Consider the following 22,820-nt stretch of genomic DNA (forward strand, 5'->3'; position numbering starts at 1 on the left):
AAGTCATCTTAAACCTTGGGTAGAAAGTATTTACTTCATTTTTCATTTTTAGGGCATGACTTCATTATACAGGTCATTAACACAAGCCGAAAATCAGCCAACACAATCATTGGAGAGAGAAACTGTTTATGAACTATGACGTCCGATCCATGGGACGGGTCGAGGAAGGAAGTGTATAGGAATGTGCCTATGTATTTCCTTCTATGGATCGTTTTTATACAGATAAACCACTGTCAGTTATGACCGGATGATGTTTACATTATAACCATGGGATTAACGGCGGTGAGGGGTCGAGCAAAAAGTAAGACTGGGAATTCCCACAGCTGTGCATGTATGTGGGATTCCCAACTTACCCCCTGCATTCTCTGCGTGCAAATGCTGGAAATTCCACAATGCTTTGATCAATGATATTGGTGTCAGGTATAATAATATGAGAAGTATAATGGCGTACAGCTATGAGGATGGAAATCATAATAATACTTAAAATATGATTATGGTTATGATCATGATCATAATCATGATCATAAACATAAACATGTGATCACAGTTACAATCACAAGCATAATCAGCAATTACGTATAAGTTATTCTTTCAAACACATAGATATCATTCTATAAGGGTTCGTATGTATACAATGATAATAGTGATCTGGTGATGATAGTTACGATAATACCTAAACGGAAGAAAAGGAGGAAGAAAACGAATAAGACTTTCAGTAAAGCATACCTGATACTTAACAGAGCTAGACCTGTTGATCCATTCATATTATTTACTTTTAGCAAACGCTAACGATGTCATTCGCATACGATAGAGATTTTTACCTTCTGCAATAAGTCTTTTTTTTTGATTGACGGTTCGTAACTAGATAATATGAATAAGACTTATATTTCTCCATTATGTCTAACCTACTACAAATTTAGCCCCATCGTCCCCCCCCCCCTCCCCGCAAGAGGGAGTTTGATCCCTCCACTATACACGAGATCCGCGGACGGGTCGTGCACACAGAACTCTTAAGAGTTCTGTGGTCGTGCATTGAATGGGAAATAGGCCTACCCTAAATAGTGAATTCAGAAATATCATTATAAGAGAACACACCAGCACTGAAGTTTAAGGAAAATCAATTTCTGACCATCTGTCGTCATCGCAGGATGGGAAGACTACAACAATTCGTGACGTCAAATGTTGTACCAACCATTGTGGTGAGAGATATCGGGGCATCATTTCATGAATCTTGTTAGTCACTGGCAATTGTTTTAAGTTACTGAAATCCTCGCATCTGATTGGCTGCGAGCAAGTTTGTCAGTGAAAATCCGTGACAAAGCATTATTGATGAAATGTCCCCTGATGCCGATGCCCGCCCCCATATAAGGCAAGGCGATGTGCAGAGAGACGCCTGTGGAAGATGAGCTTCTTTTCCTCACCTCCGTGGTGCAACCATAAAATGAAAAAAAAATATATATATATATGAAGAGGATTCTGATTATAAATACTTTCTTGTGTAACGTCAACGTTTCCTCGACTTAATTGTTTCTTGTTTGAATCCGATTTTTAAATTAATCATTTTATTTATTTTCATAATGAAAGGAAATACATAATGCAAGAAGATACGTCATCACTGCATAGTTTAAACAATTTAAAGGGACAAATCATCGAATACATATCGCAAAATTATGTACGTTGATAATGTAGCGAAAAAAAAAGAGAGCAATGTATACACTTTGCGATTGTAACAAAAGCAGAAATGCGGTATGGCGACGGAAAAGAGTGATCCATCGAAAATCACAGCTTGCAGGAAGAGGATCACTTCAATAAAAAAAACAAACAACAACACCAATACACCAACATATCGTATATTTATGCTGAATTATCAATTCAGCATAAATGGAGCAGTCAACCATCATAATGGTGCTAATGACATACAATATATGAAAAGTTTGTTTGCAAAAACCGATAAATCCATTTTTGAAGATTTGGAGTTACGGTCTCTGTCATAAAGTACAAAATAATACCTTTTAAATGATATATTGGTCACTACATATAAAGGTACATTTTTGAAATTATGGTCAAAAGAAGCAAAACTTTTCTTATTATTCTCTCTATTTTTCTTGACCTTTAATCGCAAATATCTCCATTTCGCAGATATGGACTTATCGGTTTTTGCAAACAAACTCTTCATATCCTTATCAGCGGTTGTTTAAAAGAACATACAAAATACAACCTTATAAGGTAACAATCAATTATAAGGATGTGAAAAAAATCAACACGCACGAACAAAATCAACACGCACGAACAAAATTCGCAATCATACTCAATTACTCAGTAGGCCTACTGCTCAACGAAGAACTCAGTGTTGCATGCGTGATACTAAACTGCTAAAACTATATTTCAACTATACATACCCACAACCTCCTTAGAGCTCCCAAAGTACGGTTTCCGGAATCCCATACATACATGAAATGACTTTACATTGAGAATTATTTAAAGCATTGCGACCGCACCTTTTGAATACTCGGTATACACGTAGCGCAGTATTAACATCACTGCGTGGAACTCTCAGATACGTCATTGTCTCTATAGGCCCTATAAATGGACAAATTAGACATTCAAAAACTCTAAAAGCCGATCTATTCAATAAACCAATTCGATTTGTATAGTTGGTAACATCACAATACATTAGGAGCTATAATATTGCATTGCTGTAAAAATAATGATGTGTGCTAAAAAACAACAACTGAGTATTCAATAACGTAAAATCTGTTGATTTTCTGAAAGTGCTGTAATGACCAAGAGGATGTTTCAAATAAGATTGAATATGAGATAATGGTGATGGTGATGAAATTGATAATACAATGATTGTAATGATTGTGATGATAATGATATTGATAATGATTGTGATGATAATGATATTGATAATGATACTGATGATGATAATGATAATGAAAATATAATCATTTGAATAAATGATGATGCTATCTTCAAGAGTAGATAAAAATAATTATAACGGTGATACTCAATACACATTGTCATGATACACGTATAGATTGTTTATTTGTTTATTTATCAAGTCAGGGAATTAAAAGACCCTCTGTTAGCCGATAAGGCTGTTTTTCAGAGAGGCCGTGAATACAGTATAGCAATTGAGATGTACATATTAGGGCGTATATTATATATAAACATTTTAGGTTTTTAATTGGGTCCCTATCCAAGCCCTGAGGTTCTAGAAATTTATAAGATGCAGTGCAGCTGTAGATTAAAGGCTACCGAAGAGTGGGACGAGTGCAAAATAATTAAAGTACAAGAAGGCATATATCAGCTATAAAATAGTGCATACCAGAGCATCATCTAATACTAGTAACGCAAGGGACATTTTGTGACATGGGGCCTAGATTGCTAGTGCCAGCAAATTCAGGGCACGAAATCATGTGCTGAATGACATGCAGTGTATTATGTCATGTACAATTGGCCAACTAATAACAAATCAAATTTTTGGCCTATATAATTTAGACTATGCTGCATATTATGGGCGATGGTAAGATACATTATACTGATGTAATCATACTTGTGCTTTAGGCCCTATATCTGGGGCCAACTGTGTTTTTTTATATAAAGAAAGGTCTTTTTATTTTTGATATTTACTTATTTTTATTTCATTATTGTTATTATTTTTTTGGCGAAAGTCAAAAAGAGAGCGCATATGGGTTGGGGAAGGAGGGAGTGGGATTTGTGGTTGGTATAAGGGGTTTCACCCCTCCCCCCTTTCCTCAGGCCCTGCAATGCACCATAAACTGCATTACTTCCTTAGTCATTATTTCTTATAAATTACAAAACTATATAACAGCAAAACGAGTGAAGCAAATTTCACAGTTCAAGTGGTGGCCACTGGGGCCAACGCATCATCACCTGGGGGTGTTTCATAAAGCTGTTCTTAAAGTTACGAACAACTTAAGAACGACTGGTGATCAGTTTTGATGTGCTATAGGCCTACTTATCAGAATTTAAGTAATTCAGCACAAGAACTGATCACCAGTCGTTCTTAAGTCGTTTGTAACTTTAAGAACAGCTTTATGAAACACCCCCCCCCCCCGACAAGGTTCTAAACCTGTACTTTTTAAAGTTTTAATTAATGCAGTAAGTGTTATTTGAACAGCCTCATAAAACGCCTCTTTGCTTTAAACGCCTGTATTTTTTCAAGAGGTATTTAACGGATCATATAAATGAGAGAGCTGTCACTGTCAAAATGTGGTACATGAAGAAAACCCTGCAATTTGGTTTTTGTTTCTATAGTATGTCTTTCGTTCTTCGTCGTCTTCTAAATTCTCTGCTTTAGCCTATTCAGCACCACGGCATTATTCATTAATCACTTTATTCTTGGTTGTGCATAGGTATTTATGCATACCTCAGGCTCTTTTGGTTTACACTATTTTTCGATGATATTTTGAACCTGAAGTATAAGTACTAGAGTACTGAGTACTTTGTCCTGCGAATAAAGATAGCAAGAATACGTCATACCATACTGAGGAGGCTAACTACTCGAGAGGAAATTATGTCAGTTCCCGATAAAGTAACATTACCTCGCTGCTAGATGGCGCACTACTCTTTCAGTCCGGGCGGATCGAGTACGTACCTAGTACGTGTACCACCTGGCCGTGATGATGGGCATGGTTATGCAGTAAAAGGGTGTACACCACCACTGTGTGTTGTTGTATTGTAAATTGTATTCTGCGTACAGACAGCATTTTAACAGGGCAAGGACAAGTTAGTACAGTATCATGCAAACTTAGCCAGCCGAAATCACCGTTTTTACCACCACCAAAAATGGAGGCGCTGCCTCGCATGCAAATGCTGAGCGTTGAGCTCAAGGAGAGCGCAGAGAGAGTCGAATTCGGGCCCGAATTAAAACAGGTAGGTGGTGTTATCACAAACAAGTTTCATCCGTCCAATTTATGATTCAACAAGGCTGCCATTCAACAACAAGTGAACTAGACTAGTCTAGACCTAGACACTATGTCTAGCTAGAACCTTTCTACTACTACTACTAGTGAGCGTGATTTTTCCTAATCCTATTCATTGTCAACATGGTTATCGACCGAGCATTATGACGATGTGGGGCAAAATTCTTCTATTCCATATAAACAATCTATTCATCACACACTAATTAGCCAGTTAACCGATTGAAGAGGGGTGTGTTCTAGGCTGCAGTAACTAAGAGTGCTTGTGGAGGAGTCTCGACTTCAATACTGATGTTAAGAGAATGAAAGCACGGGGAAAATAGTGCAAAGTTGATGTGCCAGCTGCCAGCATGATTCATGAACACCTGTACTATAGTGTCTATAGACCAATAGCTAGAGAAAAATTGCCGTAGATGTCTAATCTTGACATGGACAATTACTGCAGCTCTGTATGCAGCAGAAGCTGATGAGTGAAGGGGGGCTAGTTAGTTGTGTAACTGTTAGTATTTGTAACCCTGGAGTGCTGTTCGTGTTGGGGTTTGTCGGTGCGGTTAGGGCGCTGGTAGTAAAGTAAATGGGCAAAATTGCGAAATAGGCCCCACTGCAGTGCGCGTGCACCCGTGTGTTAGCAAGCACGGTTACAGTAGGTTTCTAAGTTTAGGGTTAGGGTTTAGGGGTAGGTAGGGTTGTATTTATGGTTAAATTGGCCATTGAATTAGTCAAGGGACATTAGGGAGTCCTTTCGAGAATAAAAAGTTGAAGACCAAAAAAAAAAAAAAGGAGAAAGGGAGGACGAAAGATGTTATGCTGTGGCAATCGGCCCCACCCTGTATCAATCTCGCGTAAACGCCGTTTGGTGGGACCGCATTCACAAGTATTACACTGTGGAAGATAGCCCCACCGCCGTGCTTATCTACCGATGAACGCCACATGGTGGGACTGAATTCACGAGTATAAATAGGTGAGCCACCGTAGTATTAGTACAGACACGCAGTGGTGGGGCCTATTTCACGAGTATGCCGTTAAATGTACAGGGTCTGCAGTATCTAGACCCAAGGCCCTATTACACTGTTAGTCTACTTTCGTATACATATCTTGAATTCTACTGAACCAAATTGCACCAAAATCACACAGCATAGATTGGATCAAAATACTGGTAACTTATGATTTAAATTTGACGCCACGCCACCTGGTCACGACCCAGCTCATCTTAAAGACTGAACCTGGATCTGAATACAGAGGCTCAGCCTGTGTTCAGAATCTTCCATAGATGGATGAACTTATTTTTCAATCACTCATGTGAATTTCATTCATTATTATTGACTGTAGCCAAAGCATCGACCATCGACTTCAACTTTTTCAGGTCGTCGCTCAAAACATAAATCAAGTTGGGCCATGATTGTGGCAAGTTGAAAGAAGGCAGTTATTAATATTGGATGTGTAAGTCTGTCAATCAGTCAGTCTCTCTGTCTGTCTGTGGTCTTGTGAAATCTAGGATATAGGAACTGTATTTCTCATCTGACTTTATTCAACTCTACATTAATCATTTTTTTTTACATTGTACAGCTGTAGGCCTACTTTGATTTTGTCCTCCCGCTTACCTGAAAGATTGGTCACATTTTTATTTTAATATTGAATTTTGCGTCCAGTGTTTGATAGTTTTTTTCATGATCATGACATGAAGTATAATCACAAGAAGTTTCACACCTCTCAAAAGATGCTTGTGCTTGGCTATGACTATCAGTGTTAAGAGTATGGTCTTCAGCATCTGTTGAGAAAGGCTCATTATTGTACTTGTGGGTGCAATCATGGCTTTCCCTTGAGTGACCCCCCCCCCTTTTTACTCTTTTTGCCGCCAAATTATACCAAGGTCTCTTCTCTCGAATAGAGAGGAAGGTTTTGGTAGATGTTGTAATGTGGATTCAGTAATACAGACAGTGAAACAATCACTTGGAGTAGGACAAAAATCTGCTCCAAAGTTACACAACTGCAGAGTTTAGGTTAATTTCATGTGCTGCTGTCTAGATGAGGATGTTTTGACCATATTTGATGTCAATATAGTAGAAAAGCACAGAAAAAGTGTTGCTAACCTCAATTTCCTTAAAATGGAAAGTATAAAGAGAGCTGCTGAAGTACAGAGGCTATGCCATCATTGTGCATACATGTGTGGGACAGTCCAGATTTATGACCAAAGCGATCACAGTTAATGCTAGCAGATGTAGTGCTTTGAAGTTCAAGAACATTCTGTGCAAAATGTTTTCCCAATTTAACACCAATGGGGAACACTTTCCATTTTGTAATGGTAGCATATAATGGTGATACACATGAACTGGCTAGATTCCAATGTATGTTTTCTTTTTTTTTTCTTTTCTTTTTTGAATGCCCATATGCCAAATTTTGTTATGGCTGCAAGAGAAGCAACAGGATGACTGTTGAGTCACAAAGTCCAAGATTTGTTAGATTGCTTTTTAATTTGTCCTGTCTTCATGGCACTGAGGTTGTTTGAGCTACTAGGTAGCCATTTTGGGTGCTGTCGATGGGAAATATACATGTGTATGTTGTTTAGAAATGCTGAAATTGCGTATGTGCATGACAAGCCTCTGTGGACAGTGGATGTCAATGCATTTGCTGCTCCAAAGTTCTGGGAGTTCTCACCACATATTTGAAAATCCCCATCCACTAATGCATTCATACATCAAAATTAAAATCCTGAGATGTTTCAAAGGCTTTCCAGTACCAGTACTAGTAGATTGCCCTATCTTCTTAACTGTACTGTTACACTGTTGTACATTTATTTTTTTTTTTTACATAGTGTTGTATAATAAATGATAATATTTGATAATGATTAACCTGTTCATTACAGGAACCTGGTATCACAAATAGCAGGTTCCCAAAAATTTCATTGTTTGATGGCATATATGTACATGTAGTTAACCATGGAAAGGGGTGGGGGGGGGGGGGGGGGGGGGTGGGAAGGGTGCTGGATTACCAACCTGTCCGTTCTCTGTCAACCTACAGAAATAATCTCACTTGGGGGCATTGAAGGCGCTCAGAGAATTGGAGGAGGAACAGGTTAACCGCACTCTGCTTGCATAGCACATAACGCATAGTGCATGTATGTCCCTGTGCGCTCCATGTGCATGAGTATATATCCATTAGCTGAGCATATTAATTTCACCTGATTATTAAATTGTCACTATTTTTCCACTGTTTATTACAGCATATCTCACAGCATTACATGGAAGATGCCTCCAAGTACAACGAAGAGATAAGACAACTTGACCAACTCAGAATTGTAAGTGACAGTTCTAATGAGCTATGCCATTCCTCTGCTTTGAGTATAAAAGTACTTTCCATAAAGGGTCTTAAATATTTTATAGTTTATGAGTGACCTTTTGTTATGGCAAATTTTATGTATACTGCTTTATAATTATAGCAAATGTTGTTCCAAAACCTAGCCTTACAGCTTACCTGACACAAATGCATTCATACTGAATAGCAAGTGCTGAAATTAATTTGTGATGAAGGGAATGGAAATGTGTCTAACCGACTCCTAATGAGCACTACATTTATCAATTTGAGCATCGGTAACACAAGCTATTGAATTACATATCTATCATTACACAGTATGTAGCTACATATTGATTGAGTTATTAATTAGGTTTATTCAACACTTCCATAAAAAAACAGATAGCAGAAATAGAGAGCCTTGCAAACAAAAACCATGAGAATTACTAGTACAGTCATGAGAAATATGGGAAACAATATACAGGTAATTGGAAAGTGTAAGGAGACAAGCAGGAAGGTAACATATTATCTTTAAGCCTGTCTCTGAACAGAACAATTACATTGTACAACGTGTACATCTAAGGTGTTATCATGAATCATATTGTCAAAAAATATTGTTTCATAAGTACACAAACATAACTCGCATTCATATTGACAAATTTCTCTAATACTCTTTGTGCAGAATGCTTGTAATGTTACAAGAGACTTCAATGGGATCAGTACGCTCAAGAAATACTATGGCCAGCTCCACTTACTGACCAGCCGTTTCCCAACAGATACCCTCACATTTTCCTGGTGAGTTTTAATATGATGTCATCGGTGTAATATAAATTGCTCTATAATTGGCACAGATACAAACGGCTTGGTTAGCATTCATGCAATGTGTTCCTTTGCTTTTAAAAGGGATGACTATTTCTTTTGTTGTTGTTTTGCCTCATATGTGTTTGTGTGTGTGTGAGGGGGGGGGGGGTACAAATAATGTAAATTGGCATATTGAAAGGGGGTTCAGTTTACTCTTTCTTTTCTTTTCGGCAATGTGTTGTGTAGCCCTGAGTGTTTCTTCCTTCTTCTTTTTTTCTGTGAAAAAAAAAAAATTAGGAGTGTACCGTTACTGTTTATAAAATGTGCATTCATTTTTTTTTCCTTTTTGTATTTATATGACAATTTGTAGCGTTAAAACTGTATTAGTTGTGCATACAGAATGTTTGAATGTAATGTAATTTTTTAATGTATTATGATTATGTTATTATTTCATCTGTTTTGCTGTATAATCTCTGTATATCTGTGTAATTCGACTTGTAGTCGCCGACTCAGATTTTATTTGAATAAAGACCTTTTAATCAATCAATCAATCATATCCAAATAAATGTGTTATAGTGACATCAAAAGTGTAATTGCTAGCTGTACAAGGTCGTGCCCTTCTGTGTACTGCTTTCATCCAGATTTTTTTTTATTTTATAGCCTTGTCCAGCTCAGTTTCATTGGTGATTCTTATTAGTCTATATGGTTCTCAGCATGCTTTACTAGCACTGCATGTCATGGGCTTCCATCTTCTACAATTTCTTCAATGTCCAACTTAATACAATTTTGTTGCTACCCAAGCCTTGCATGCGAGCCAAAGAAAGAAGAAATGGGCTGGATACAATATCAGACATAAGAAGAGTGCTTGGATTGGGGCTAACCCTTGTTTAGGCAGTATGAATTGGGTTTGGTGACCATGAATATTTTCCTTTTTTTTGTAAATGTCCATTGTACAAGTATATTGCAACGGGGGGGGGGGGGGGGGGGGGGTGGGGCACAATCTACAAGCTTCGCTTTTCAGTGGGTCCTTCATCTCCATCCTGTGATTGATTTATCATCATAGTATTCATTTGTATGATCCCCTTCTAAAGTATAATGTACCCTCTTTTTATTGACTACTTATGTTAAAATTCTTTACTTTCACCTACACTGCGCATTATGTGTTATCGATTATGTTGCAGTGGACAAACAAAAAATGGACTGAACTGAACTAGCAGGAAGAGTGACTAAAAAGAGATCACTGTCTCGTAGCATAAAATTATAGTAAATTTACCATTAGTTGTACCTGCAATCAATAGCTGTTACCATAGCAACACTCTTCTATAGCCAATGAAATTGAATATAAGTGTATGTGCAGGAGGAGAAACAGCAAATTACTTAGAATTCTAGCCAAGAGGTGTAACCGGGGGGCAGAGTTGTACTGATTGAGTGGTACGAAGTGTACATACACTGTACATGGGTTTAGCTGCATGGAGTAGAGATCTACTGCACCAAGGGCATGCTGAGGTTTTGGTGTGTGGTGCATCAGTGCAGTCTCAAGAAATTATCTCTGTACTGGTAATCTCTTCAGGAAGGCCAAGATTATGCATGTACAGGATACTGGGATGCAGGGATTCACACAGGGCGAGGATGGGGCCATCTTGTAGTAGGGTAGAGCCCTTATCCCCCCCCCCCCCCCCCCCCCCCCTGTTTTGGCGAGTAACATAACTGAAAGTGCAAGTCTGCTCTATGTTCAAGATAAAGTACAGTGTACATATTCAGATTAACCAAACAGAATCAACCAAACAGAAAAGTTTCATCAAAATCATGGTAAAAAATTTATGGACAAAACAAAATAAGAAAGTGGTATTCCATGTACGTAGTCATTCCCATGGATATGAAAATTAACAAAATCTGTTCATGTGTAATTGAGGGCTGACATGTAATTTGCCAGAATTTAAAGTCATATTTACAATGTAAGCTTAAATTCATCTATAGGTCATGTTGTGACTTTCCAATGTTTGTGTTGATGTACATGTTAGATATACAACAGTGTAGGAGCAACATGTCTGTACAATTGGACCATATGAAAAAAAAAAAAAAGTGAGCAACTGTATGATTGCTCCTAGGGGAGAAGGCAAAATTTTCTTAAGTAACGTGATCATTATCAGTAGCTGCATGTTGTTGTTAATAGATTAAGACTAGAATAGTACTATAGTACACATTAATTTTTTATCTAAATCAAATCTATTTCTTTTTTTTTAGCTGTCATTGGTATTTCACTATTAGCCACTGAAAGGAAGTGTTGATAGTAAACATTGCTCTTCTTTATGGAAATTTTGCAGGATTGATACCTACGATGAGGAGCCATACACACATACCGACGTCCACTTTGAGCAGTCCTGTGTCCTGTACAATCTGGCCACGCTACACTCCATCCTTGGTGCAATTGAGTCGAGAACATCAGAGGAGGTAATGAGAATATCTCTTTGCAACTGATTGACAAATTGCCCGACATCGAAGTCGATTTAGGGCATTTTGTCAATCAGTTGCAATGAAAGCATCTCAAGGGAAGAATTTCATGAATTTGGAGAATATCTCTGTGGTAGCATATTGTGCTTCATCAAAACTTACCTGGTAGTGCTTTTCTTTAAAAAAAACCCCAAACACTCCAAAAAACAAAAACACAGACCCAGAACAAGAGCATTTCCTCAAACCTTTTTGTCTTCAAACTCTCTATGTTGAAGTACCATTGCTGTACTGTATGTGACTAGAGCTCTTCAAATTTGAGTTCTGCTACCAATCATACTCATATTACATACAATGTACATAAGCACTTTTAGATTTGGTACTCAATGGAATTGGTGAAAGGTACTCCTAATATGCATATGTTTCCAAGAATAGGAAAAAGAATGTTTGTTTGTTTTTGTTGTTAATGTTAACATTTGCAGAACGTCCTCTATCTATTGTTATGCAGGGCTCGACACTAACGGTGGCCCGGTGGCCCAGGGCCACCAAAAACGTACGTCAGGCCACCAAAATTTCAGAAATGAAGAATTTGGTGGCCTGATCGGGCCACCGAAAAAGGTCAGATGTTTGCCTTTGGGCCACCAAAAATAAAAGTTAGTGTGGAGCCCTGTGTTATGGATAATTGCTAATACTGTTATAAGGGGAATTGACATTCATCAGTTTGTTTCTTGTGGTATTTTAAAGAGTAGATCTGTACTCTTAAATGCATCAAGTTTGATATTAAATCTCAGTATGTTAATTTCTTTTTAAAGGTTGATAGCTTCCCTAGAGGGGCTCAAACTGCTGCAAAATGTACGTACACAAGAAAAGTCCAACATTTTGAAAAAGATGTGATACCAGTGGTGCTGTATAAAAGCGTTCATGACAATAATGTATGCTCGTGAGATGGTGATCGTGTAGACTTGTTACCAAGTTCTGTCATTTTTCTTGTGCAGGAAATGAAGGTAGCATGCACACATTTCCAGTGTGCAGCGGGAGCATTCACCTTTCTCAAGGACAACTTTCAGTGTGACCTGAGTCCAGATATCTCATTTGAGCTGATGAACATCTACATCAACACAATGCTGGTAAGATGCCCGAACATTTCCTGTATGCCATTTACTGTTTCTGTAATGTATTACATTTCATTGATGTTTCTTTTTTTTTTTTCTACAACCTTGTAATGAAGCATTTCATTTACTAGCTCACTCCAGTTAAGTTTCTTAGGCTGGAAATCACTTCCTTGTTGCTAGATAGGGCAAGCCTCCGGCAAGCTGTGGGGTTGTTATGGCAACTTTTGTGAACAAGTCATGTGTAGAATTTAAATACATTATGGAAATGGTTTATTCCCAAACGTGTTACTTCAGTGTCCTAATGCAAACTGCCAGTGCGTACTTCCACTGTGCTCATGAGCAGTAGAAGGTAGTTTGTTCCAATGGGCATGCTGGTTTTATAAGTCACTGAGATAAGCGTCTGTGATATGGTGATTATTCATGTATTCTTTATAAATGGTACTTGCAAGCACATCCGTCTGACAGCAGGTGTAGTGATTGGCAATATTGGCAGGAAAAAGTTTGTTAATACACTCAGTGCCAAGTAATGAAATGGCTACTTCCCAAGTTTTTATTGACATTAATTTTTTTTTTACCTCGTCTACATATGTTCATTCTTAGTTTGAAGATGATTGATGAATTCCATAAACTGTGATGTTCTGCAGGCTTATGCATTATGTCCGGATCAGTAAAGAAAAATACTACTCAACAGAGTAGATATCTGACATTTGAGTAGCTTGAGCCGTGTGCTCTTGACTTATCCAACAGCTTTGAAAATGAGAAAAGTGCCCAACCAACTGAGAAAAAAAAAAGGAGAAGGTCATTTGTGCTAATGTGTGTGTGAACTAAACTCTGAATTGGCTTATCCCAGTTGCTCTCTCAAAGTGATATCAGAGTTAATTTATCTCTTACTGTCTACAGTGTATGTCCTGCTCTCATATCCTTTGCTCAAAATAGAATCAAATATTTTGCTGAAACTGCTTTCATCTGTGCTACATGTCTTGCAGATATTAGTCATTGATTTTATTCAATGTTGTATGTATTGTGTATGAAAACAGAAGTAGGATCAAATTAAACTTCAAAGGAAATCTGCGATATCAGAAATAGATGTGCCACTGATATTGAGTTATATTCATACATTGTGTACGCTCTATATGTGAGAAATCAAAGAGATGACCATTTCGTAGATGGCTATATATTTCTGCTGTATCCATGACCTGATGACCTCTGACCTTGACCTCTTTCTGTGTGTGTGTGTGTGTGTGTGTGTGTGACCACCACAGGGGCAGGCGCAGGAGTGCCTGCTGGAGAAGTCGATGCAGGACAACCGGAAGAGCTCCCTGGTGGCCCGCATCAGCATGCAGGTGGTGGAGTACTACCGGCTGGCCCTGCGGGGTCTGGAGGACTCCAACGTCACCAGCCTGATGGGGTCTCGGCGGAGCAAGTGGTGGAAGAAGACGCTGCAGATAAAGGCCCTCCACTTCACCAGCATTGCCTATGTGAGTTCCTTTACCCATTGATTATCCTTTTACCCACAATAGACTGGGCTATTTCGGATGCTTTAAGGACTGGTGGGGGGCATGATGGCCCCCCCCCCCAGTCATTTTAGGGTTAAGCGCCTGAAAGGATTAATCCTAAACTCTTTCAATACATCGGGCTGTCATAGATTATTAATGGTACTGAAGGGAGAAGAGGTTACTGCAAAAGTTAAAAAAAAATTGGGGTGTTGAATTTTTTGCACATTTTGCATGACATGGAACTAGCGCAAAAGTGAAAGCATTCAAATTTTTTTGCTTGTTATATGTAATGATATTTTACATTGTGGTTTTGCAGAGTTAAAAACATGCAAAATTCATCGGGGGGGGGGGGGGGGGGGGGGGGGGGGGAGATATACGGATGTAGATCATTCCCATTCATTGATGGCTGGTTCTAGGACATTGCACAGGTCAGAGAACTACACACACTTGCTGAAGATTATACAATTAGCAAACAAAGCTCAGAGAGGGCACAAGGAGTATTAACAGTGTAGTAGACTACCTCTTTCTACAGCCACTGAATACTTTTAAGAATTTATTGCTGTAAGTGGTTGTTAGTAATCAAAATGCGTTTCATATTCAAGAGTTAACTGATCTACAAGTATGTCTCTGGGAAACTGGAGAAATAAAAAGAGATTCTGTGTGTTGTTGTTGCTTTGTTGATGCTCCATGCATTTTCCATTTAGTTTGTTCAAGAACATTTAGAAAGAATGTATTCAGTTGTAAAGCTTTTCAATGAATGTTGATCAGTTCTCACAATACATAAATGTATGAAGTTACACAATACTAGTTTCATTCTCCGGTTGTTTTTAAAGACAACAAGAACAAAATGATAACAAAATATTCTGCTGTTATCTAACTCAGTACAGTCTGTTGGTAGAATTTCACTCATTTGCATGGTAGGTCTGCTTTCTGTTGTATGTTATTTGAATATTTTTTTTTGCTGCTCCCTTTCCAGCTTTACATGAGCAACCAAGCAGAGGAGCAGCACAAGTATGGAGAGAGGGTGGCATACCTGACCCATTCCCAGAACAAGCACAATGAGGCAGTCAAGATGAGCAAGGTGGGGGTCCTCATTTCATTTAAAATCCCCCCCCCTTTCCCAACAAAAATCATAAACACAATATGAATATCTTAAAGCAAAGCATGTCACAAATGTACATCTTTTCGCGAAATTGGTATATGAGAAAGGAAGCAAAATTTAAACTGGTCATGTGGACTTCATTCTTGTAACAATAGGTACTGTATATGGAATTAGGTAGGTTATGGGAAATGGAGGGGACTGGAAATCTCAACATTCTACATTTGCCAAGAGTCATCCCAAAATGAATGTGTGCTGATGTGTGATGACACGCGAGAATATGAATGGTAAGCCTTTCCCATGCCTGTTTTAGTCCAGCGACTAACTGTTAAATCTGAGACCCATAAGGCACTATTTGTTTTTCTGATCCTTATATTGACAACATATTTTATAGGATTAAAGTGGAAAGATAAGTGTACCTTAATATATAAGTTTCTGCATAGTCACTGCTGGATAAGAAGACTACTACAGCTTATGATATCACATGCGAAGAACATGGTAAGAAATATATCAAGAGAATGTGACACAAGTTACTGACATATGTTAAGGGTAATATTATTCCCCCTGCCCACTAAAAGAGGCAAGTCAAGTGCTCTTTTATTATGCAAGAAAAGTGAAAATATGTTGAATTTTCTTTATATTTTCTTTAGGTCATTCTATGCATATGACACCAAAAGCCGTAGTAGTCTTTTCTAACAGCGATGATAGCACTGAAACTTCAAAAATTTGTCACTTTTGAATGAATTGTCGGATTTCCCTCAAACTTTCACTGATGTGTTCTAACATTGCTGCATTCTCTTAATCCATATGTATATTAAAGTGAACTTAGCCTGTAATCTCTGCTCTTCAATATGAGAATTTGCTAGATTTTTCCCAATTTTGTGCAGATCTCATGAATTTCACTGGCTCCATCTCATCTTTCTCTAATATTAGTATTCAGTGAAATTCAGAGTTGCCAATTTGATAACAAAAAGATGATAAAGTCAGTAGCAAAAATTTTCTTAGTTCTTGATGGTGTTGAGTATATTGTATCTTTCATTCAGGGTCAAAGAAAGAACACATAATCACTAACTTGAGATATTTTCCTCTTCAGGGTCAACCTGAGAGCATCATAGAAGCCCTCAACTTTGCCAAAGACATCATTGTGGGAAAGTGCCAGTCTGCCAAGAAGGACAACGAGTTCATCTATCATGAGAGCATTCCAGCGGTAGAGACCCTTCCTGAAATAAAAGGTGAGAAAACCAGAGCCTGTCACATGTGCTCTGCAGCCACTGATGCTCTATACTGATTTGGAACAAGTTATATCTGTTTCGTTATTTTCTCACATTTGATTCTGTTACAGACATTTCATTCAATAGTATACAAATAATACACAGGTGAGAGTGCGTAAGTGGAGATGCAGCGCACTCAAGGGTATTTACAACTGTGAAACATGCACGAGGCGAAGCTGAGTGCATGTTGCACTACATTGTAAATAGAGTGAGCTGCATCTCCACTAATGGCACGAACTTAAACCTGTGTATTATTTGATTTATAAAATAGGTCGAAAACTAACGGCATTTTTCTTGTACCTTTGTGGGTCAATACCAGTCAGCTACATGTAGCACTTGCTCAAAAGTCGAGATGTCCGAAGATGTTCGTCCCAAACATTTACGCAAGTCGCACTCGATCCCGCACGTATGCCACATGTTATGCACAAGAAAGGCCGACTGGCAGCCCGAACTAGAAGTTGTTTACAGGATTGACAGTGCGTATAGTAGCGCGCGACGCACTTGTAACAACTGATTGAGTGTGCACTGCTAGTGTAAGCATTGTGACGTCAGTGACTGAGCAGTTACGCTTTCTCTGCAATGTCCATAGGATAACACGCCGTGCTGTTATGACTTTTCGTTGCACACTTTTTGCACGGCCGTGCATGTTAGTAAGAAAATCATGAGCGCACATGTGACTCATTTCAGCGCTTCCCATTGGCTACATTCTTGAACCCATTTTATAAAAACTGTTCTCACCTGTAATTTTGCTCATGTCAATTCTCAGGACTAAATTGTGAGGTAAGTAGTTATAATTTTGGAGCAATGACTAATTTAGAACATACTTATTTTGATTGCTGTATTGAGGTATACTCTGGAGCTCAATAAAATTCTATTTCTTGAGTTTCTGCAAGAAGTCACAGTGTGAGCCCGCTCAATGCATGTCATATTGCTTCTACGCATTTTCAAAGAGGGAATAAGTTCCCTCTATGCAGTCTCAGAATCCAGTCAAGTTCATCTTGTGTACCTGCTATCATACTTTATCCCAATCTTGATAATTCATACCTCATTTAGAGGTAAAATATTGTTCTAAAAAGGACTATTTAGGATTTTCACTATTTTGTCACCCCAGTTTTAGACGTTGTGACTCATATGTTGATGTAATAATGTGATTTCAGTGGGACATTTCCCCTAACAGAATGCAGTTTCTCAAGAAGTCATCATTCTTTTCAGATGATGTAGTACAAACAAACTCAAATTGACATTTGGGGTGAGGATAATTTTTCCCTTCAGTATGATTATCGTCACTTGAATGTGATTTATACAAAGTGCACACACAGATATCTACAAGTAGGACTGTTACAAATGGTCACATGGAGTTCCTTCTTTTTTTTTTTTTTTTGTGTAATGTAATTGCTAGGATTAATTTAGAAAATCAGTGTGAATTGAGAGATGATGCAGAATTGATGCAGAAAAATACTTCAATCTGATAAAATTTGCAGGCGCTTCACTCGTCAAGGCGCTGACGTTCCAGCCATACGACGAGGGTGTGGCCGGTCCGGACATCTTCCGCAAGCTGGTTCCCATGGAGGCGCATGAGGCATCATCCCTGTACAGTGAGGAGAAGGCAAAGCTGCTCCGCAGAATCGGGGACGCCATCGAGGAGAAGAACAAGAACCTTGAGTAAGGAGACTTGAAATACTCTTTGCTTTCATTCATGCAACTCCCACTTTCCCCTGAAAAAGAGTTATTGTTGTATTTTGTTTTTATAAGCAAATATATATGTAGATTAATCAAAGCTCAGGCGTAACATGGCATCATTTTGATTACTTCTTGCCAGCAGTGAGCCATTTTCATGTTTATGAGGGATTATCATGCAGTCATCAGCCAGACACTTTGATCTTGGCAGTTTGTGTTCTTGCGTGACATGACTTACCTTTTAATAGCTCTAGTGAAGTACAACAACCTTGTTCCCGTAAATACAGTCAAACCGTTCTTGGCAACTACCTGTCTATAGTGGCCACTTGCTGTATATTACCACTAAAAACAATATCCTCCAAGAGAAAATGCTTGTTGTAGAACCTGTCTACATTGGCCACCTGTCTTTAATGGCCACTTTTTTTTTTTTTTTTTAAATCTCCCTTGGGTGGGCATTATAGACAGGTTTGACTGTAGATACAATAATATGTGATTTTTACTAGGAATAAGGGGAAATCAGTATTCACTGTTGATATGTTTTTCCAATCAGTTTGTGCATGTTTGATGTCAAGTATTTGTAACTTACCACAGATTGTGTTTCTTGGGCCATAACCACAAATTTCTTTACAGGGATGATTTTTTTTTTCTCTTTCCCACAGTCAGTTTCTGTCAGCCATCCAATTGGAACAACTCAAACTACCTGGTAACGATCCAGAGAGATTACCACAGGTTCTGTTGGAGGTGTGTGCTGCCCTCAGTGTCAAGACGGAGCCAATCAAAACGCTGGTCAATTCAATGCAAGGTGAATGTTATTTGAATTTAAAGCCATGTGAGGAATACACACCAAAAGCGAGCCCCTCTTGTATGTGATTGTCATTACCTGCTAGTGCTCTATGTAAGTGATTCCCTCACCAAAACATGCAATTTTGGGCATTCTTTTTGGCATCACAAATGACTGAAAGCTCAAGGATTGCATATCTTTTTTACATTTTTTCAAATGTTGATATTTAGAAAGCCTGTCTCATATTTGTTTTGTTAGACATTGTATCCAAAGATTAATATTTTCATTTCAAGTGTTTACATTGAAAAAAAAAGAAGACATTTAAAAAAAAAAACTTGGTGTAGATTTCCTTTGAGGGTATTGCGGAATATAAATTTATAGATTTGGAGTAATACATTGTGGTAACATAGGTATTCGCAAAATCTTATCTGCAGAATGTTATCCAAATTTTGATCTGGCTTTGACTCAAAATTATTAGATATTCCACTTATATGGCACTACCTTGTTATGTTTGGTAAGAAAGCTATGACTACCACAAGGATTTCTTTTTTCGTCTTTCCAGAGCTGTCTGGGGTGGTGATGGATGTTGACTCCTCACTGAAAGAAATCGAAGGACTCCTCAAGGAGGAGGAGAAACAGGAAGCGGAATTCCAGGTACTGGTGGCCTTTTTAATGACCTAATGCTCTTCATTCATGCATTCATTTATTTTATTTTGTCACGGTACCGGGCTCCAGCCGGAGGCTGTTTTTCAGCCAGTCCGTGAATCAAAAATACACGATACACAATAAATTGTACCATACAAAAGTTACATAACTGAAAATGAGTAAAAAACAAATCAAAACGAAACAAAACAAAAACAAAACAAAACAGCATAACAAAAGGACAAAACTAAAGACCTACAAATATGTACAAAATAATATTATCAGAAATTATACCAAATTTAAGATAATTGTCATAGTCAGCTAATTGCAGACTGATCCCCCCCCCCCCCCCCCCCCCCCGCCCACGTATTTATACTAATCTCCGGTGTTTACTGAACTCAAATATTTAACGTTATGACATTATTCACCTGTCTCCTGAAGTCATTCCAGCCGAGCCCTTTTATCTCATTCGTTAAACTATTCCAAAGTCTTACCCCACTAAACGACAAGCTTCTTTTGCTCTTGTGATTAAACGTATTATCTTATTTGTTAGAATGTTAGGGGAAGTCCACCCTTAATACATGTTTGTTGAATGGAACCAGGATAGTGAAAATCTAACCAAATTCCGATTAAAGATAAGAAAGAAATTTTGAAGATGTGACCAATGAAACAGAGATTGACAACTCCAATTTAGCTTGGCCATTGCTTTTCTGCATTTTTGTCATTAACAGAAGGAGTTTGGAACGAAGAGTGCGAAGTCGCTGGGCGAGATGAAAAAGGACCTTGCGAAGTGTCAGGAGTTGCATACGACGGCCAGCCAATCCAACACAGAACTCCACAAAGCCATGCAGACCCACATGGAGAACATCAAGCTACTAGCGTCGCCTGTCGAAACCCTCCAGGCAGCCCTGCCGTCCTGTAAAGGTGCCAATAGTGAGTCCTCTGTCTCGTACTCTTCCCTGTCTGTTTGTCCGTCCGTCCGTCTGTCTGTCTGTCCGTCCATCTGTCTGTCTGTCCATCTGTCTGTCTGTCTGTCCATCTGTCCATCTGTCTGTCTGTCTGTCCATCTGTCTGTCCATCTGTCTGTCCGTCTGTCTGTCCAGCTGTCTGTCCGTCTGTCTGTCCATCTGTCCATCTGTCTGTCTGTCCATCTGTCCATCTGTCCATCTGTCCATCTGTCTGTCTGTCCATCTGTAAATCCCTCTCTCTCTATTTCTGTCATGGAAGTCCATTGTGGACGAGGTGGCGAGGTACAGCTGTATAAACCTAATATCCTGGATTGTACATACAGTTGTAGTCTAGATTCTGCATTTTTTAATATAACATTTTATTTGAGCTGCTTAACCAGTGATGGCACATTCCTGAGAACCAAAGAAAAAAGAGTCCAGACTGATTGGTTTCAGCTGGTGACAGAGGTCAAAAGTTCCCAACTTTACATGTATTTTGGTTCCATGACATTTGCTCCTGCAACAATTGCTCCTATGAGATATCTGCACGCTATAGACAAGCCAAACATAATTTCTACGTACAGACATCTAATCCTTATCCTTACATCAAACTAAATCCATAACCCCATCACATCCCTAACCCTTATTCTAAGTCCTGGGAAAAAATTGCAATTGGAGCAATTGTTGCGAAAATGTCGTATCACCATAAATTCATGCTTACACTCACACAAAATTCTTAGGGAAAGTCATTAGCCGAGAGCGATCAGTCTAGATTTTTTTCCCCCTCTGATTCTTGGTACTGCTCCATCACTTGACTTTGACTCATACAGGTTAAGCAGCACTTGAATAACAATATCATAAAAAGATTCCAGAATCTATCCTACAGGTATAGAAGCCTTTAACATCAAGTCAGGATCTTTTTAACTTGCACCTTGTATTATATGCATGACCTGCCTGCACTGCACGGAACACTCATTATACTTTAGTCCCCTCGTTACAACGCTACATTCAGAGTAAGGAATCCTGTCGGGTATCAATGTAGAAATATTAACTCGTTGGAGATGAGTTCCGAGTGTACTCGGGCAGGTGTCTATGGAAGATGTGTGTTACAGCAAAATCAGTTCGTCCTCAACTGGTGAAAAGTGTAGAAGGGTAAGTCTCCCAAGTAGCCATGTCATCATGTAGAATGGCACAGAGTGAGTTGGCCATTTCATTCCCTCCCTTAACCCGTTGAGGATGAGTCCCGAGTATACTCGGGCAAGCTTCTATGGGTAATGCATGTTGTAGCAAAATCAAACTGTCCTCAGCGGGTTAAAGATTTTATTAGCCTAAATGAGCCACCAGAGAAAAAAAAAGTTAGTGTTGAGTGCAGAGTATCATGATTTCACCTTGTCAAAGCAGTAGTATCAGGAGAAAACCAAGAGCTCTGCCTCTCGTTTGTGCCGTGCCCAGATGATGGTGATGAGGAGGTGGAGAAGAAGATGCAGAAACTCCTGGACAAGGTGGAGGAGATGAAGACACAGCGGCATACCCTTGAGCAGCAGCTGAGGGACCAGATCAGGAACGACGATGTGACGGGTGGCATCGTGACGAGGACGAGGGGAAGCATGCAGGTCAGAGGGCAAATCAGATGTTGCATCACACAGCTGAATTCCATTATTTTTGCCTTTCTTATCCAATTCTGTGCTAATTGAGAGCACTGTAGGTATTGTCTTAAAAAACTACAGTTATGATCTGGGAAAAAAAAAAAACCAGATAAACTTAAGCAAAACTATTAGAAATTATGCATGTACATATTAATGGAAAAATAAATAGATAAATATATTCATAATTTGTGTGTGTAATATCTGTTCATGAACACGAAAAGAAAACTGTAGGCTGTAAAACCAGATTTTTTTTTTCCGATGAAATGCAGTTTGCAATAGTTTCTACACAATACTCTATATTTTTTCCAGTGTTGACAATTCATGAAAGTTTCATGCCACATTTTATTTTTATACCCCCGCCAAACGAAGTTTGAAGGGGGTATATAGGAATCAGCGGACGGTCGGTCGGGCGGTCGGGCGGTCGGTCGGGCGGTCGAGCGGTCGAGCGGTCGGTCCGTTGCAAATCTTGCGTCGCGAACTACTTCCTCAGTTTTCAACGGATTCCCATAAAACTTGGCACAGATGTGTGCCTTGGGTTGTAGATGTGCAAGACGTATTTTTTGACAGTACCCAAAAGTACGTTGCCATGGTAACGGCATATTATGGGCAAAAATGGGTACAAATCTTGCGTCGCGAATTCCTCCCACAGTTTTTGATCAATTT

The 22,820-nt window shown here is 38.8% G+C and overlaps 1 protein-coding gene across 1 annotated transcript in view; it reads left to right on the forward strand.

Annotated features, from left to right (window-relative positions):
• The first annotated feature begins 4,736 nt into the window (after window positions 1–4,736).
• Window positions 4,737–22,820, forward strand: part of LOC139717004 (tyrosine-protein phosphatase non-receptor type 23-like) — a 33,195-nt gene continuing 15,111 nt past the window's right edge. The window contains exons 1-13 of the mRNA XM_071628521.1: window positions 4,737–4,902; window positions 8,170–8,244; window positions 8,920–9,032; window positions 11,363–11,489; window positions 12,482–12,613; window positions 13,861–14,076; window positions 15,071–15,175; window positions 16,287–16,425; window positions 17,946–18,126; window positions 18,801–18,943; window positions 19,485–19,576; window positions 20,296–20,497; window positions 21,964–22,124. Of these exons, the coding sequence (XP_071484622.1) occupies window positions 4,816–4,902; window positions 8,170–8,244; window positions 8,920–9,032; window positions 11,363–11,489; window positions 12,482–12,613; window positions 13,861–14,076; window positions 15,071–15,175; window positions 16,287–16,425; window positions 17,946–18,126; window positions 18,801–18,943; window positions 19,485–19,576; window positions 20,296–20,497; window positions 21,964–22,124 (1,773 nt within the window). The 5' untranslated portion in view covers window positions 4,737–4,815. The remainder of the gene's footprint in view (window positions 4,903–8,169; window positions 8,245–8,919; window positions 9,033–11,362; window positions 11,490–12,481; window positions 12,614–13,860; window positions 14,077–15,070; window positions 15,176–16,286; window positions 16,426–17,945; window positions 18,127–18,800; window positions 18,944–19,484; window positions 19,577–20,295; window positions 20,498–21,963; window positions 22,125–22,820) is intronic.

The sequence above is a fragment of the Diadema antillarum genome, unplaced genomic scaffold (genome assembly GCF_040938485.1).
Source record: "Diadema antillarum isolate AM-2024a unplaced genomic scaffold, OU_Dant_1.0 scf00000071, whole genome shotgun sequence".
Classification (NCBI taxonomy): domain Eukaryota; kingdom Metazoa; phylum Echinodermata; class Echinoidea; order Diadematoida; family Diadematidae; genus Diadema; species Diadema antillarum.